This window comes from Nestor notabilis, unplaced genomic scaffold, assembly GCF_000696875.1.
Source record: "Nestor notabilis isolate BGI_N333 unplaced genomic scaffold, ASM69687v1 scaffold5507, whole genome shotgun sequence".
Lineage (NCBI taxonomy): Eukaryota > Metazoa > Chordata > Aves > Psittaciformes > Psittacidae > Nestor > Nestor notabilis.
Window position 1 is genome coordinate 28,560 of NW_009934988.1, and position 15,407 is coordinate 43,966.

Sequence of the window (15,407 nt, forward strand, 5' to 3'; positions counted from 1 at the left end):
CTACTACGAAGGCAAGAGAGCAGCAGTTCACTGGATATGCCCTCAGGGGTGACTTTAGAAGATGGGGCTCATGTGTTGAAGTGCAGCAACTTCATACTGGAACCAGGGGTCAATAAAATAACATTCAATACTCAGGTATGTTTTTATAGTTGAGCAAATGTAAGAAGAACTAAAATCACTGGCTGAGGAAGAACCTAGTGCTGGCAAGTGGCACCTGTATTGCTTCCTGTTAAAGCTTGAGTGATGCCATTACCCTCGTGGCTTTCATTTTGCTGTTCTAGACTTTGATTTCCCTTGAAAGAAGGCTGTTGTGTTTGTGCCAAAATGTACAGGTGATTCCTATTTGCAATGATTTGAGTTGGCCTTCGAAAACTTAAACACATTGATTATTGCTGCCAAAAATGAAACTGATAAATTCATATACAAGATAACGTACCACTCATGAAGTCTGCCTTCGCTCTTGAGCTCATTCAGGATAAGGTTGAAAATGTTAATGGGAATACATTTTTTAGCCCCTAGCAAATGACTATGTGATTAAACTTGGTTGATAGCCTGTTCTTCACTGTGGAGAGTGGTAGAATATTTTTTCACTTGGTGGATGTAGTAAACCTACCTGTAAGAAATATGACAAAGCTCATCTTTTTAGATGTCAGAATTAAAATTGCCCCCATTATTCATCTTAATCATATAAAGAATGAGAAGACAAGAACGTAAGGATTGTGTGCTACAGGAATACTAAATTTGCATGAGCAAACACCTATGAAGAAAAAGTTTCACCATCTAAATGCCATCCTCAGAAAATGGGATGCTATTACAGCCCTGCTTCTGCCATATAGTGGTGTATATGAAACTCTCCCAATTCCTGGCTTACACATGCGCTCTAAGTCAGCTTACTGCTTGGAGTAATAATTTTTTCCGTACATTCTTCCCCCAGCAAGCTAAGTACTCACAGTGATTGCTGAAATATTTAAGGACAGAAGCGTCCTTAAAGTGTCACATTGCATTTCCACTAGATGCATAGTAACTGGAAATCAGCAGGCCTTGAGTACCAGTCCTGTTGGTTGTGGTGTTGGTTTGTTTTGTCTTATTTTTAACTGCTACTCATTCTGTGGCTTTGTACTTTGCTGGTCTGTGGTTTGTTCACTTGGTTTAATGAAATGAGGAAAGGCATTTACCTGCCAGTGTAGTCCTAGAAAGTGAAATGTCAGACATTTTCAAAAGCAAGACTTCACCATCTGTTTTGCATTCCAGGGAGTAGGAGCTTCTAGCCTCAATTATCATGCTGTTCAGTTCTTTGGGTTTCTTTAAATACTTTCTATGTATGTCCCCACCTCTGTAACCCTTCATAGGGAAGTGTTTAGCAGAGTTCAATGCTGCAGTAATGAACATAAGAGCAGAGAAAATTTAAGTGAGAAAATCCTGAGAAATTCAGTGTAGCATCAGAGTGATTAACAAGGGATGAGGTAGCATAATGAGGAATGCGACAGATACTTCATAGCCGCTTCGTTTTGTGAGCGTTATCCACTTTCTATATTGGAAAGGGCATGGATCCTATGAAGAGAGAAAGTGTTTCGCAGTCACATATGGTATATATATGCCTGCTAGGTTTGCCATTTTCTAATTGGTTTACGTTAGCTTTAGTGCCCTTTAGCCTTTCCATTCCTCCAGCACTGGGACAGAAAGCAGTAGAGAGGTGTGCTTGGTTCAGTGTGCACACACACATTTGTGGAACCTGTGTGGATAGCAGGTATCTCAAGAGAGAACTCGAGCTCAAGTCCCTGATGATACAATGTGAAATGTCAATAATGTCATTTGAACTACCCACTGACCTAGTTTTTTAGGTTTCTCATTCTTTTAAAGGATTGGGACAAGTTAATGGGATTTTTAAGATGTCGGAGGTCTTGCTGCCTGCAAATGTAGTTTTCTGTCAAAAAGATGAACATGTATGTAGAACTGGATTTTAGGTGAGCGAGCCTTACTCAGAGAAAGCTGTTAGAGACTGTTCTGAGCAGGCATATTTTGGCTTAGTGGAATCAGTAATCAATCTGAAACCATGGAAAAAGAGATATGGATGAAAAGCTAGACACAGTTCTGCTTTAAATTTGCCTTGTTCTGCATGATTCTGATAGCTGTTGGAGGATAGACAGCCTTATACTTGTAACTTTTCTGTTTTCCTAACCTTACTTTCTTGAAAGAAATTTTCATGGAAAGACTGCTCGGTGTGAATCCTGCTTAATTTTATACAGTTGTTCAAAGCATGACTTACCTGCCTTTAAAGGGAAAATCTGAATATGTCATAATTTTGACATGATAACATGCTGAAAGCTTCACTAGATATGAGTTGCAGTATTTACAAAATATATACTAAAAATCCGTTATCTGTGTCACTTTTACTGGATTACATAGCCAGACAGAGGAGAGAAACTGCTGACAACTTGTTTTCTAAATTTTCTTACAGTAATTATTAATTGCACTACTTTTGCAGAGACAGGAATGACTGTGCTTCTAGGATGCAGAGGGAGTTTGATTCTTTCTGAGGATCTTAGGCTGATGATGAGCATTATTCATGCTGATAGCAATCTTCCAGTGTATTTTTTTTAAAGCTTTAAAAGCGATCAGAAAGCATTGTCTGAATTTTTCAGGCTGATTCCATTCCATGTTGAGGTTTGAAGTATGTTTATATACAAAAGACTTGCTTTTCTGTTTATAAAGTATTCAAGGGTTCAAATTCAGTAACTAATACAAAAATGCATAATACTGAATTTCAGTCAGGATTTGCTTTGTAAATAACTGTGGGATTTGAAAGCTAAGTTGTTAGAGCTTTTTCCCCTAACTTCTAATCGTATTCTTTAGATGTAGTTATATCCAGCATCAATATGTATTACACTTGGTAAAATGGCACATGGAAAAAGAAAACGCTTCGTATTCCGCAGCAGTAGTAGCTAAGAGCAAATAGAATCAAGAATAAATATACTAGCAGATGTTACAGATTTGCTTTTTATGTTATCAGAAACATCCCAAATCCTGTTATTCAGGGTAAGGGAAGAGTTTGAATTCAATATGCATGTAGAACTTTTTTGTAAGCATTCAGACAGGGTGTGGGCTGGGGAGTGTGTGAAATTGATAGCTTGAATTAAAAGCTGTGCTTCACAGAACTGTAGGATTTTATGAATGTTAGCCAAATGAGCACTTCACTGCTTGCTAAATATCTTTTCAGTATTTAATAAATATAATAATATTTTAATGTATGTGGCATTTGGAGGGGGAGGGAAGCAACCAATGAACAAGATGAAAAGCACCCCAAAATAACAATTTGACAGCATAGCTGCTGTATTAGTTATTCTGATTATTGGTACTTGTTACTTACGGTGTTTTTTCGTGAATTAGCCAGCACTCTAGAGCTTCTCTCTTAATGGAGTGAAAGGGGGTCCTTTGTGAAAATTTTGTTGCTTATTCAGAAAAGTAGTCTGTCATTTTAATTTATAAATGCAAAGTGTCTGATAAAAATGAGCTGAAAACATGCTGTTCTTTAGTAGAAGGTTTGTTCCAGAAGCTTTTACTAAATTGAAAAACCCATTCAAATGTTTTCTTCAAAGGCCAAAGAACCTGGGACATACACGCTCAGGCAACTGTGCACTTCAGTGGGAAAAGTACAGTTTGTCCTTCTTCATATTTACCCAATTGTGCAGTATGATATATATTCTCAGGAGCCCCAGCTGAAAGTGGAACCGCTGACTGGTAGGTACAGTTGCTAAGCTGAAGTTGTTTTGATGATTTCCATTGTACTCTCATGGGACTAAAGTGTTTTCTGTCTTGAAAATTACTCAGAAAGTTTTTGCCTTACTCTTAATTTTGAGTGTAAAATAAATTCTTGCTTTTCAAATTGTCCATCAAGTATGCCCTGTCAGTGGTGGCTAGTTTTCAGTAATTCCAGGGGTTGGCTCTCACTTTTGAATATAAATTTGAACATGTATTGTCACTTAAATATCAGATACCATTTGAGCTGCCACACTGATTAGAAATGACTATTTAAATTTGCAACTGACTGAGCTCCTTATTGTTTAGTTCTGTGATGCTGCAGTCTCTTTGTTATTTACAGGAAACTGGGATTCTCTACCAGACGTGATAATACTAAGTTATTAAAATTCAATACTGAATATATCCATTGATTTCACAGAGACCTGAGTGTTACTTGTTATAGAGTTTATTAAAGTTTATAAGTAGAAGTGATTTTGTTTTCAGGCTATTACCTGAAGCAGTTGAATTTATATGCATTTTGTACTATCATTCTAGTTACAGTGGTTGCAGTGTGTGGTGAAGGAAGGACAGGCATATTGGGCATTAATCAGATTAGCTACCCCTATGAAATTGATGGTTGTGATTCAGATATTTGAGAGTCTGTGTACATACTGGCATTCATGTTATGTTGATTATGTAAATACAGCACGTGGGTACGACTGGCATTGTAGGACCAAAAATATAAAGCTGTCTACAACCTGAAGAGCTTGACAAAAAAAAAGTAAATTATTTGGGATTCCTGTATTTCACTGGGTTCTGTGCTGCTGGAGCTACACAGGTTTGTTCACTAAAGTTGAAACAACTGGTTTCTCCACACCAGTGTATCTGAGCTAGGTTAATGTGTTGCATAGCACCAAACCCCCCCACTTCCAAGTTACCCTAACATGTGACGAATTGTCTGGGAATACTGCTAACAAGCCTTAGCAGTGCATTGTAACCATCTGCTGATGAGTACTGGAACCTGTTAACAATATCTTCTTTCTCCTTCAGATAGCCTTTTGGCTGGCATTCCCCAGAAGGTGAAATTCACAGTGACTACTGGTCACTACACCATGAAGAATGGGGACACTTTGCAGCTCAGTAATGCGGATGCCATGCCTATTCTGTACCATCCGGAGAGCAAGGCAGTGATCTATTCCAACATCAGGGGTAAGCAAGGAAGTAAAAATTAGTAATCTTTAAATGGCTGAAAATTCAGTAATTCTGAAGTAAACCTGTACTGACATTAAGGTTAAGAACACTGAAGCTGTCTTTTTCAATAGCTGTTAATAAGAACAATTCTGGTGACTTGCAGCTGAGTACTTCAGTGCAGGAAAGGGCTTAAACTTTGACCCTCAATGTAGTAGTATGAACTTTGCAGAAAACATAGCTGGACAGCTTTTACTTTCATTGATGTAATTCAGTAGGCATGGTGAAACTGCTGCCAAGGTGAGCATGTGTCATGATTTCCAAGGGAATCATGGTGATCTTTTATTACTATGTGGGTTCTATATTCACTAGACCATTTTTTTGTGAAGTAGTTGCAAGTAGGTTTTTATTTAGTGCCCTATGTAAATAGAACATTTCCTTCGGCCAGTGTTTCATTTAAACAGATGACATCCCAATTCCCTTTTTTCTGAGGATAAGTACTCTATAGTCTCCTGAGTTGCTCAAACACAAGCAACTTTCACATAAATGTGAAGAACAGTCTTAAAAGACTTGATGAAATTAAGATTAAAATAGACTATGCAGAGGTACCCCATGTGTAGTACTTTAAACACAGATGATGAAGGATGTGTATTTGTGTATTTTTGGTCATGCACGTGTGTGTTCAATAAGTTGTAAGGCTTTTTTATGACTTTTTTTAATTATGTGATTAAGGATATGCAGGACATTGTAAAGACTTCAGTAGATGTTGTGATGGACTGATGTAGCTCTTCAGCCTGTTTGAAGTTTGTTATCAAGTTGTCCTCTTAGTTCTTTCTTGAACACTGGAAGGGTATATTACATGGAATGTGGTGGTTACCTTCCTGCAGTTTATAAGGACAGAGTGTTACTATTGGGAAGTTGTAAACAGTAGTATTTAAGATGTGTAGATTATAGCTCAGTTGAAGAGATTACTGCGGAGTTACATAACATGGTTTCTTGTTGCTGTTTTTGCAAACATGGAGGTTGTGCTAGGAAATACTTATCGCACCACGTTTTTCTGTGACTTTTTAGAATAATTTCATTGCGTAGGTACAGATTAAAATGAAAATTGGGAAGGGATGAATGGGTTTTAAATCTACCTACTTTTCCCCATTCGACACAACTATAGAGAAGATCTCAGAATCATCATTAAGGATTCAGTCTTCTGAAAAGATCACAAGCATCACTTTGCCAGTGGCTCCTGCATATCACGTAATTGAATTTGAGCTAGAAGTCATGTACTTGCCATCAGCCACACAATCTGTAGTGGAGAAAGAAAATACTACCAATAGAGAAGTTCACAGAAAAAACAAAGAGAAGCAGAAACAGGACAACTGCATGGCTACTGTTGACCAAAAAGTAAGATGTAATTTAACATTTTTATTATTAAATGTATTTGATCACAAGGGCATACTCCTTACAACATAGAAGTGGTGGTGATGGGGCAGGGGAGAGCTTGCACTGAACTAATTTCCCTTAAAAGATGTACATGCAAAGATCTTATAAATGTAGAGAAACCATAAGCATAAGCAGAAATATGTACTGTGTTTACTCTACTGCCAACTATTCCACTGGCTAGCAACCTGAGATTTAATGTTCAAATGCTCAGTTTACATAGGATGTAAGACACGCATGTCTTTGTAAAAGGTCTTCAAATTCTCCCTTCTAACTCATGGGGAAGATATTTCTTCCACTTGCAAAGAAGCTGGATGCTGTGTTTGTGCTTAACACTATAGTGTTTCAAGCTGTCATACTATTTAGTTGGAGGTAGCATTTTCTCTTCATTTTCATTATGAAGGGTGAATAACATACGCAGTATGTAAAGAAGCTATTCAGCTGACAACAAAATGATCTTAACAAGGAGTACCACCTTTAACAGTGTTACTCCTTGTTAAAACTGACCAAGTGTGCTGCCATGTATCCTTGTGTGTGAAGAGTCAGGTAAATAGGAATAGCTGTAGATCAGCATTGCTAAAATGTGATGTGATGAAAGATTTTTATTTTTAATTATTTTATTGTTCTGCATATAGAAATGTGTTGCTAAATATATACGCTTAATAGTTGAAAGAATGGCAGCATTCACTTCAGGAGAAGTTCTTCAGTTAAGTATGTTGCTTCAAGTTAATAAACATTAAATAAATTTTTGAAATATTTGGAGCTTTTATTTAATATATACAAGTATTATCAAGACATTTCAATAATAGATCTTACAACAATTTATTTGATATGGACCTTTTATCAGATCATTGTATCAAAATGCTACTAAGTATTTTAGTTTCCTTTCTTCTATTCCCCTTCTTTTATTTCTAGTCTTCAGAACTGGGTATATGAGTTTCCACAGGAAAAGCCTCTTCGAGATTTCAAAATCTGCTCAGGGGAAACAAAACCCTAATATTTTGTGAAATTAGTCTTTGACATACTGATTTTAAATCTTTTTCCCCCTTCTGGATGCTTTAGCTGTAGACACTTGCTGAGAAAAATTTTGCTTAGGAATGAGAACAAAAGCAAAATCGTTATGCCAAAGACCATTACAAATAAGAACTTTGTTCTCTCTTTCCTTTAGGTAACCATTGATTGTCCTTGGTCGATTTACTCCACTATTATTGCATTAACATTCTGCATACCTTTTAATGCCAAGCATTCCTTATTGTCAGCTGGCAAACGGTAATGTACTCATTAAGTATTTATTGTTTCTTCCTACAAAACATAGAGCTGGAGTTTCATAAGTAATATTTATAGCAGCCTTTTTTTTTTTTTTTTTTTTTTAACTGGGCTTTTGTTATCTTATACAGCTTCCCATTGGAAGCTTGTGCATTTCCGCTAGTGTTCTTTCATAACAGTAAAACCAATTTGTGGTTTCAGCTATTCTGGAAATAAGACCACAAGATAACCAAGCTACCCTGTTTCTTTGTAGTTCTTCATAGAATCATAGAATGGTTTGGGTTGGAAAGGACCTTAAGATCACCTAGTTCCACCCGCCCCTGCCATGGGCAGGAACGCCTCACCCTAGACCGTGTCACCCAAGGCTCTGTCTGACCTGGCCTTGAACACTGCCAGGGATGGAGCATTTACCACTTCTTTGGGCAACCTGTTTCAATATCTTAGCACCCTCACTGTAAGGAACTTCTTCTTTACATCTAACCTGAACTTCCCCTGTTGAAGTTTAAAGCCATTACCCCTTGTCCTGTCACTGCAGTCCCTGCAGAAGAGTCCCTCTCTGGCATCCTCGTAGGCCCCCTTCAGATACTGGAAGGCTGCTATGGAGGTCTCCACGCAGCCTTCTCTTCTCCAGGCTGAACAGCTCCAACTTTCCTAGCCTGTCTTCATGCAGGAGGTACTCCATCGCTCTGATTATCCTTGTGGCCCTCCTCTGGACCACCTCTGTTCTTTGAGTTACAGCCTTGTTTCTATAGACTCAGAAGTATTGAGGAAAAGATTGAAAGAAACAGATAGACCTTCCATTCTGTTCTTGCTTGAGCTGTGCACTTTGAAAACAATTTATGGACATGTACTCTTTCAGTGTAACTATCCAATTTTTGTTGAACAAACTGCGTCATGTTTTTCAGGAAATATGTGCAAGTCTGTGTACAGAATTTGTCAGACCTCTGTTTCCAGCTTTCAGACAACAGCCTGAAAAATTCTGCTGACTGTACAGATTTGCAGCTGGTACCTCTGAACCCTGAATCTCAACAGGTAAAAGATTTACTTGGTGGTTTATGAGCTCATTGGCAGAACAGCTAGGTGAAAGCTCTTGTTAGAACTTATACACATACATTTTGTAAGTAAGTAAGGCTGATAGCTGATACTAGATCAGACCTTTATAGTCCTCTGAGTAACTCTGATTCTTAAAGATGCTTTAGAAGGCATTTACACCTGTAGATCTTGGATTCAATTCTAAAAGTTGCAAAGATTATTAGGTAAGTTTTCAAACTTGGCCATTTGCCTCATGCAAAGCACTGCATACCTGCTTGAACAACAGCTATACAAATGTAATATCACTAATACCACTGTTAACATTTAATTTGTTCATCTTAGGGTGTGGTTTGTCATTAGGTTTTAGGAAAAAAAAAAAAAATCAGGTAGAGACTGTTTTCCAATTAAATACAGCTGTAAACTAGTTAAGTTGCAAAACAGTCCCTGTGAAGTTTTTTTCAGTCTGAACATGATATTGGTCATTCTTGATGCCTAGGAAAACTATACACAAACATAATTAGTATCTTTTATTAAATTGGGTTTTTGAATAAAACATTTTTCACGCATACTTGATTCTGAACTATTCCTTTTTGAAACATTCCTTCTGACAATGAAATGCATCCCTTCTTTTAATTAGGTGTGCCTTGTTTAAAAAAAAAAAAAAAGAAAAATCACTATTTTGGTTGCATATTTTCCATAATGATTTATTTAACACTAAATAGGTAATTTGTTTTTATAAACGATATTAATGCCAGAACAGACAAACTTATGTATGTGCATTTCCACTCCTTTCTCAGAGGAAGGAAGGAGCTAATACTATAAACATTCTCTTTCAGGTCATATACAGTAAGCAATCGATATTCTTTGTATGGGAATTGAAGTGGACAAAAGAGCTTCCTCTCTCCTTGCAGTGCCTGTTTTCAGTCAGCTTTTGTCCAGCTACCTCTGAAGAACAGTCTCTTACCCTGAAGCCGTTCACTTATGAATTCCAAGTCGAAAATTTTTTTGTAAGTACTCTTCTAAGTATAGTATATATTAAGTGAATATGGTTTCCTAATATGTGGAAAGTTAAGAGATACAGTGAAAAGCCTTCTGTTTACCATTGCTACTGACTTTGAATCATTGGAAAGCCAGTTTGTTGAACAGTACAACTGAAGCCTGATATGATATGGTGGAATTATATAGTTGCTACTGGACTGTGGGGAGGAAGTACAAGTACATGTACAAGTGTACTTATCTTGTTTCATTTTTTATTGTGTTTTTACCTTCCTGGGCTTGTGCCATGGAAACTGTCTGTGGATTACTGAGCTGCTTTTTCCCTGCAGGTTTAAGACTGTGCTCTTTAAAGCAATTTGCAATTTCCAAAAAAACTTTGCTATTAAAAGCATTTGAGTTGGTTTCTGTAGTGCTTGAGATGAGCTCCCCTAATGAAATATTTAGGCCTTTCTAGGCCATTATCTTAAATGTTTCTTCTTTCCCTTTATGGACAAACTTTTTACTCCTTTCATCAGCTAGGAAGCTTATAGACTCATCTCGTAATTCAGTCTTGTGCTACCCTTTGTGATGCTTGGGTAAAAAGTAGCAACATGAGAAGATTCTTATTCGGTTAAATCCTTTTGTCTGTTAGCCTATTACAAACTGGCATTGAGCAATATTTTAGGTTGTTTGTGGGGTTTTTTTTACCTACTGGCACATAACTAGCGTTTGGTGGCCCCTGTATCAACATCTTTCTGGAGTTTTTAAAGAGAATTAACTGTGCTAAACAGTGTGGGGGAGGGTTGGTTGAAATTTAATTTTCATAGTAATTAAAAATTAGGTCTTTGATAATGTGGGCACCATTATTCTGGGGACAGTGATGGTAAGAGTGATGAAGCAGTTCTCCTGTATTAATCAGAATTCGAGTGTGTGTCTGGGAAGTGAGGAGCCAAGAAACATTTTTGATACAATTTTGTTTGAATAGTAAGATTATTGTCCATTTAGGAGCATTGGAAGGCTGAGTTAAAGCACAGAACTGGAGGGGGAAATGGTGTGCTCGCTGCTGGTGTCAAAAATAGATTGAATCAAATTTGATTATTTTCTCAAACTGAGGAAGATAATGAAGTGAGCATTACTTACAACTGAATTTGGCACTAAAAATATATAATAGGATGTGGATGTTTAAGTTTGTCCTGTATCAATTGTCCAGTTCAGTTTAAACACAAATAAACCACCTTTTTTTTTCTTGATAACAGCACTGTTTTCTTCCTGACAGACATTGTATCATGTGAAAACTGAAATTTTCCCACCACTGGGGGCAGAGTATTGTAAAACAGGCTCACTCTGCTCTTTAGAAGTGTCAATCACCCGACTCGTTGACCTGTCGGAAGTTGACAGAGATGAAGCATTAACGGAATCAGATGGATATTGCACAACAAAACTGATGTATGAGGGTGAGAATATTTTTCTTAAGTATCTTGACAAAATTCCCCAGTAGTTTTGTCTTGATAATGATATCTGCCAGGCTTTCTATGGCATGTATTCTTGTGTTGTGAGTACGGCTGCTCAGCAATACTCATTTTGCTACATTGAGAACATTTTATTTTTTCATCATTAATCTGTCTTCAAGTGGAATATCCATCCAGTCTGAACTGCATTTATACTTGCTTGAGGCCCAACTATGGTCCCTTTTGTGTAGGGCTGTTTGTAATTACCTTGCACAGCTCTGCACGCATAAAAGCAGATGGGCTTTTAGATATTGCTAAAATACTCATTTTCAGTGTGCTCTAAAACTGTACTGAGTGTTCTCCATTTTTCAGAAAAGATCTTTATAGTGTTTGTTCTTTATTTTTGCAGTTGTTGACAACAGTAGTAACTGGGCAGTCTGTGGAAAAAGTTCTGGTGTGATATCTATGCCTGTAGCAGCTCGAGCAACTCACAAAGTCCACATGGAAGTGATGCCACTGTTTGCTGGATACCTACCTTTTCCTGATGTCAGATTATTTAAATACCTCCCTCACCATTCTGCTCACTCCACACAACTTGATGCTGGTAAAGCTGTCTTGACTACATGGCTTCTTACAGAAATGATTCTGCTTCTCCTATGTTCTTTTGTAAAGAGAAAAGTGAGGCTAGGAAGTATATTGACCAAGTACTTGTAGGTGTCTTTGCTATTTAACTCATGCACAGTTCTGACTTGAAACTTACAAAATGTTGCTCTAACGGGAACTTTGAATTTGGGTTGCAGCCATATTCCTCTGTGAGGAGGAATAATAATGTGTTTTCTTCTATTTTCTTAAAAGATTACTGTGCAAATTAGTTGCCACTAGATTTATAATCAAGTGAAAAATACTTGGTAACCCTTTAATCCTGTGGTTTTATTGTCTGTAAAGTGCACATCTACTGTGTCTTCATTAGCTTTAGAGTTAGAATTTTTTCCCCAGTTTTTGAAAGGATTAAGTGTTCAAGGCCAGGTTTGATAGAGCTTTGAGCAACCTGGTCTAGTAGGAGGTGTCCCTGCTCATGGCAGGGGGGTTGGAACTAGATGATCTTTAAGGTCCATTCCAACCCAAACCATTCTGTTATTCTGTGAAATAGAACAACTGTTGAAAATTTGTGGCATATAAACCATATTAGATGAAGAGGTTAAATTGCCACAGCCACCTACTGTATTTATCTGTACTGCTGAGTAGTCCCAGAGCTGTAGTTGAGAATTCACTCCTACAAGCAGCTTAGCATTTGTTTGCAGAGCTCCAGAAACTCTGTGCACCCTTCTAGCCTGTGACAAATGTGAGGTAATGCTACTTAAGTTTTCTTCAGAAACAAATATAATTCACTCTGTTACCTCCGTTGCTGGCCAGAAGTGTGCACAGACTATTAACCTCAGCAGAAATGACTAGTAACTGCTACCATGTGGCAAGCTGGCTGTGCATCTGAGCTCTGAAATAACTTAAGAGTTGTTTAACCACTCCATGGAATAAAACTGCAGGTTTTTGTTTTAAACAGATAGCTGGATTGAAAATGATAACCTCTCTGTGGACAAGAATGTGGATGATCAAGCTGACAGCAGCAGCATCAGGAGCAGAGGTAGCTTGCATTCTGCAGCTAGTGGGGAACACAAAGGTTTGCCAATGCCCCGTCTGCAATCCTTCTCATCTGGTCAGGTCTTTAACTGCAGCACGGGTATGCAAATACTTGTCATTCCTAGCAAGGACGACCATGTTCTGGAAGTCAATGTCACATGACAACTCAGTATGAAAACATGGAAAACAAAACCCATTAGAAACTGGATATGAAAGCACTTTAAAGGATTATGACCCCGATTAGTCTTTGTTGTAACACTCTAAGGAGATCTGTGGCACTCAACATGTACTGGCCATGGAAGCACCAGACAATTGTATCAATTTAAATGTACAGTGAAGCTTGTGTCAGCTAGTTTATATTGCCACTTCAGTAGGTTTTGTGCAAGCTATTGGGTTTTCTCCCTTCAGTCACATCTTGCATCACAACACAGGGCAACAAAAGCAAAAAATCCAAATATTTGGACCACTTTTTTATTTTTTTGACTGGCAGCTGAGACATTCGTTTCACGCTTCCTACATATTTTAGAATTTAGAGTTGGATGATATAATTATCCAAATCTTGGATTTTTATTTTAATAATTTACAAGCTTTTCCACACATGTGCCAGAAACACAACAAAGCGTACAGCAGCACATGCCCTGGTGTAATAGTTGTTTTTCTGTTTGGTTTTTGTTTGTTTCTTTTATCATTGTTTAATTCCTGCCTTTGCAATTTTTTATTAAACTTCCATCGTTTGCATACTTAGGTGCATGGAAGAGCTACTGCTATAAACAATCTTAACTGAACAAAATTCGTTAATTTTTTGAGGCTTTCTCCTTCACAGAGTAGACACTGTGATGTCACATATTATATGATTTTTTTTTTAATTATTTTTTTTTTGGTGGGTGTTGGGTCATCCTCTTGCATAGTTCTTACCAAAGAAAGATATTGTTAGAATTTAATAATAAATTATTTGGCTTATTGAGTTCCCAGATTAATTTCTTTTATTACCATTTCTAAGTGGCTTGGTTTGCTGCCTCAGTTATTAAGTTGGGGCAAAAATTTCAGTATGATGTGATACTTGAACAGTCAACCTTTCATCATAAAGGAGTAGTGTAATTATTACTGATTAGAGGCCAGACTTCCGCATTCATGATGGAAGAAAGAGGTTGGTTTGATATAGGAAAGCTCACAGATGTAGAATAATTGTGAAGAAAAGTTAAAACATGTAACTTGAAGAATTTCATTATTTATATCAGAAATGTAAATACAAAAAACGTTAAAAAAAAGTGTAATTTTTGTGAATGTTGCAAATCCACCTGTGACTGGAAAAATTACAACTCCTGATGTCCTGCTTCTGATATTGAAACTTGTGCATTTAATGTGAGAATGACCTTTTCTACTTGCAGATCTATAATGGTGCGTTGTCAACAGACTCCACAGAGGAAAACTGTCCCATATCAAATATTTGTCAGTAGAACTAAAGTGAGGAACTGCTTATTAGAAAAGTTAATTGTTGTTGGGTTTTTTTTTTGGGTTTTTTTTTTGTTATTTTTCTAAACTCAGGTTCTGCTAAATTATAAAGGGAAAGAAAAAAACAATCTTTCCCAAAAGAATAGCAATGAAGTTGAAAACTGAATAGACACCCTGCACTGGTCTAAGCTTTTTTTTAATTATTATTATTTTTTATTTTTTAAAAAAGTATGTCTAAATAGATGTATAAAGTAGACCTACTAGCTGAAAATGTCATGCATCTTCTTTCTGTGAAGGAATGCCCTTTCTCTGTGGAAATCATACCATTTTATTCTGGATAAAACCCAAAGCATCATTTAGTGTGAATGACTGCTGGGATTCTTTGACTGGAAAAGGTAACAAGTTAGTGACTTTGACACTGCAGGTATTATAATTAATTCCATTTTCATGGTTTGCTATTAAATCATTTTTCACATTGTTCTGTAATATACTGTTAGATCAAACACATTGTACTAAGATTGTTTAATGAAATTGTAAGCGTTACAGTTCTAAATATACATGTTTTAAAAAGAAATCAACTTCTCTGCTGCTGTGACTTGTGAACTTTTGTTTTAAAGAGTGATTGCTGCTTCTATTTTAGCCAAAGCTACTTTAACAGAATGTTTTCTAAGCTTAACTGGGGGGCTGTATTCAGAACAGCACTCTGAAGTGTGCACTGCGGGTGTCTGACATGGATTGCCACTCTGGGAAAGAGCTGCCCAGCATGTAATCAACGAGGTTGGAAAAGATTTTAAGATCCTTTAAAAACAAAGCTTTAAGGTGCCAACTCCACCACTAAACCATGTCACTAAGGACCTCATCTACATGGCTTCTGAACGCTTCAGGGATGGTGATTCTAACGCTTTCCTTGGCAGCCTGTTCCAATGGCTGATCACCCTCTCAGTGCACAGATTTTTCCCTATCTAAACCTCCCCTGACACAGCTTGAGGCCGTTTCCTCTTGTCCTATCACTTGTTACTTGGGAGAAGAGACCGACAGTCCTTGCTATTTCCTCCTTTCAGATAGTTGTAGACAGCGGTAAGGTCCCCCGGAGCCTTCTCCAGACTAAACCCCAGTTCCCTCAGCCGTTGCCCATCAGACTTGTGCTCCAGGCTCTTCACTTTGACTTGACTTTTACGTCCCAAGCAGCCCCGCTGCCACCAGGGAAGCTCACAGGCAAGCACACGCCGCTGCCTGCCT

The 15,407-nt window shown here is 37.5% G+C and overlaps 1 protein-coding gene across 1 annotated transcript in view; it reads left to right on the top strand.

Annotated features, from left to right (window-relative positions):
• The window catches only part of LOC104408108 (trafficking protein particle complex subunit 10-like), a gene marked incomplete at its 5' end in the record, with an annotated part of 33,735 nt that extends 20,686 nt beyond the window's left edge, over window positions 1-13,049 (top strand). Inside the window, 10 exon segments of the mRNA XM_010017595.1 lie at window positions 1-135; window positions 3,597-3,738; window positions 4,789-4,947; window positions 6,095-6,324; window positions 7,529-7,629; window positions 8,532-8,658; window positions 9,495-9,665; window positions 10,910-11,087; window positions 11,491-11,685; window positions 12,640-13,049. The exon segment at window positions 1-135 is cut by the window's left edge and continues 30 nt beyond it. Of these exon segments, the coding sequence (XP_010015897.1) occupies window positions 1-135; window positions 3,597-3,738; window positions 4,789-4,947; window positions 6,095-6,324; window positions 7,529-7,629; window positions 8,532-8,658; window positions 9,495-9,665; window positions 10,910-11,087; window positions 11,491-11,685; window positions 12,640-12,878 (1,677 nt within the window).
• Window positions 13,050-15,407: the final 2,358 nt, after the last annotated feature.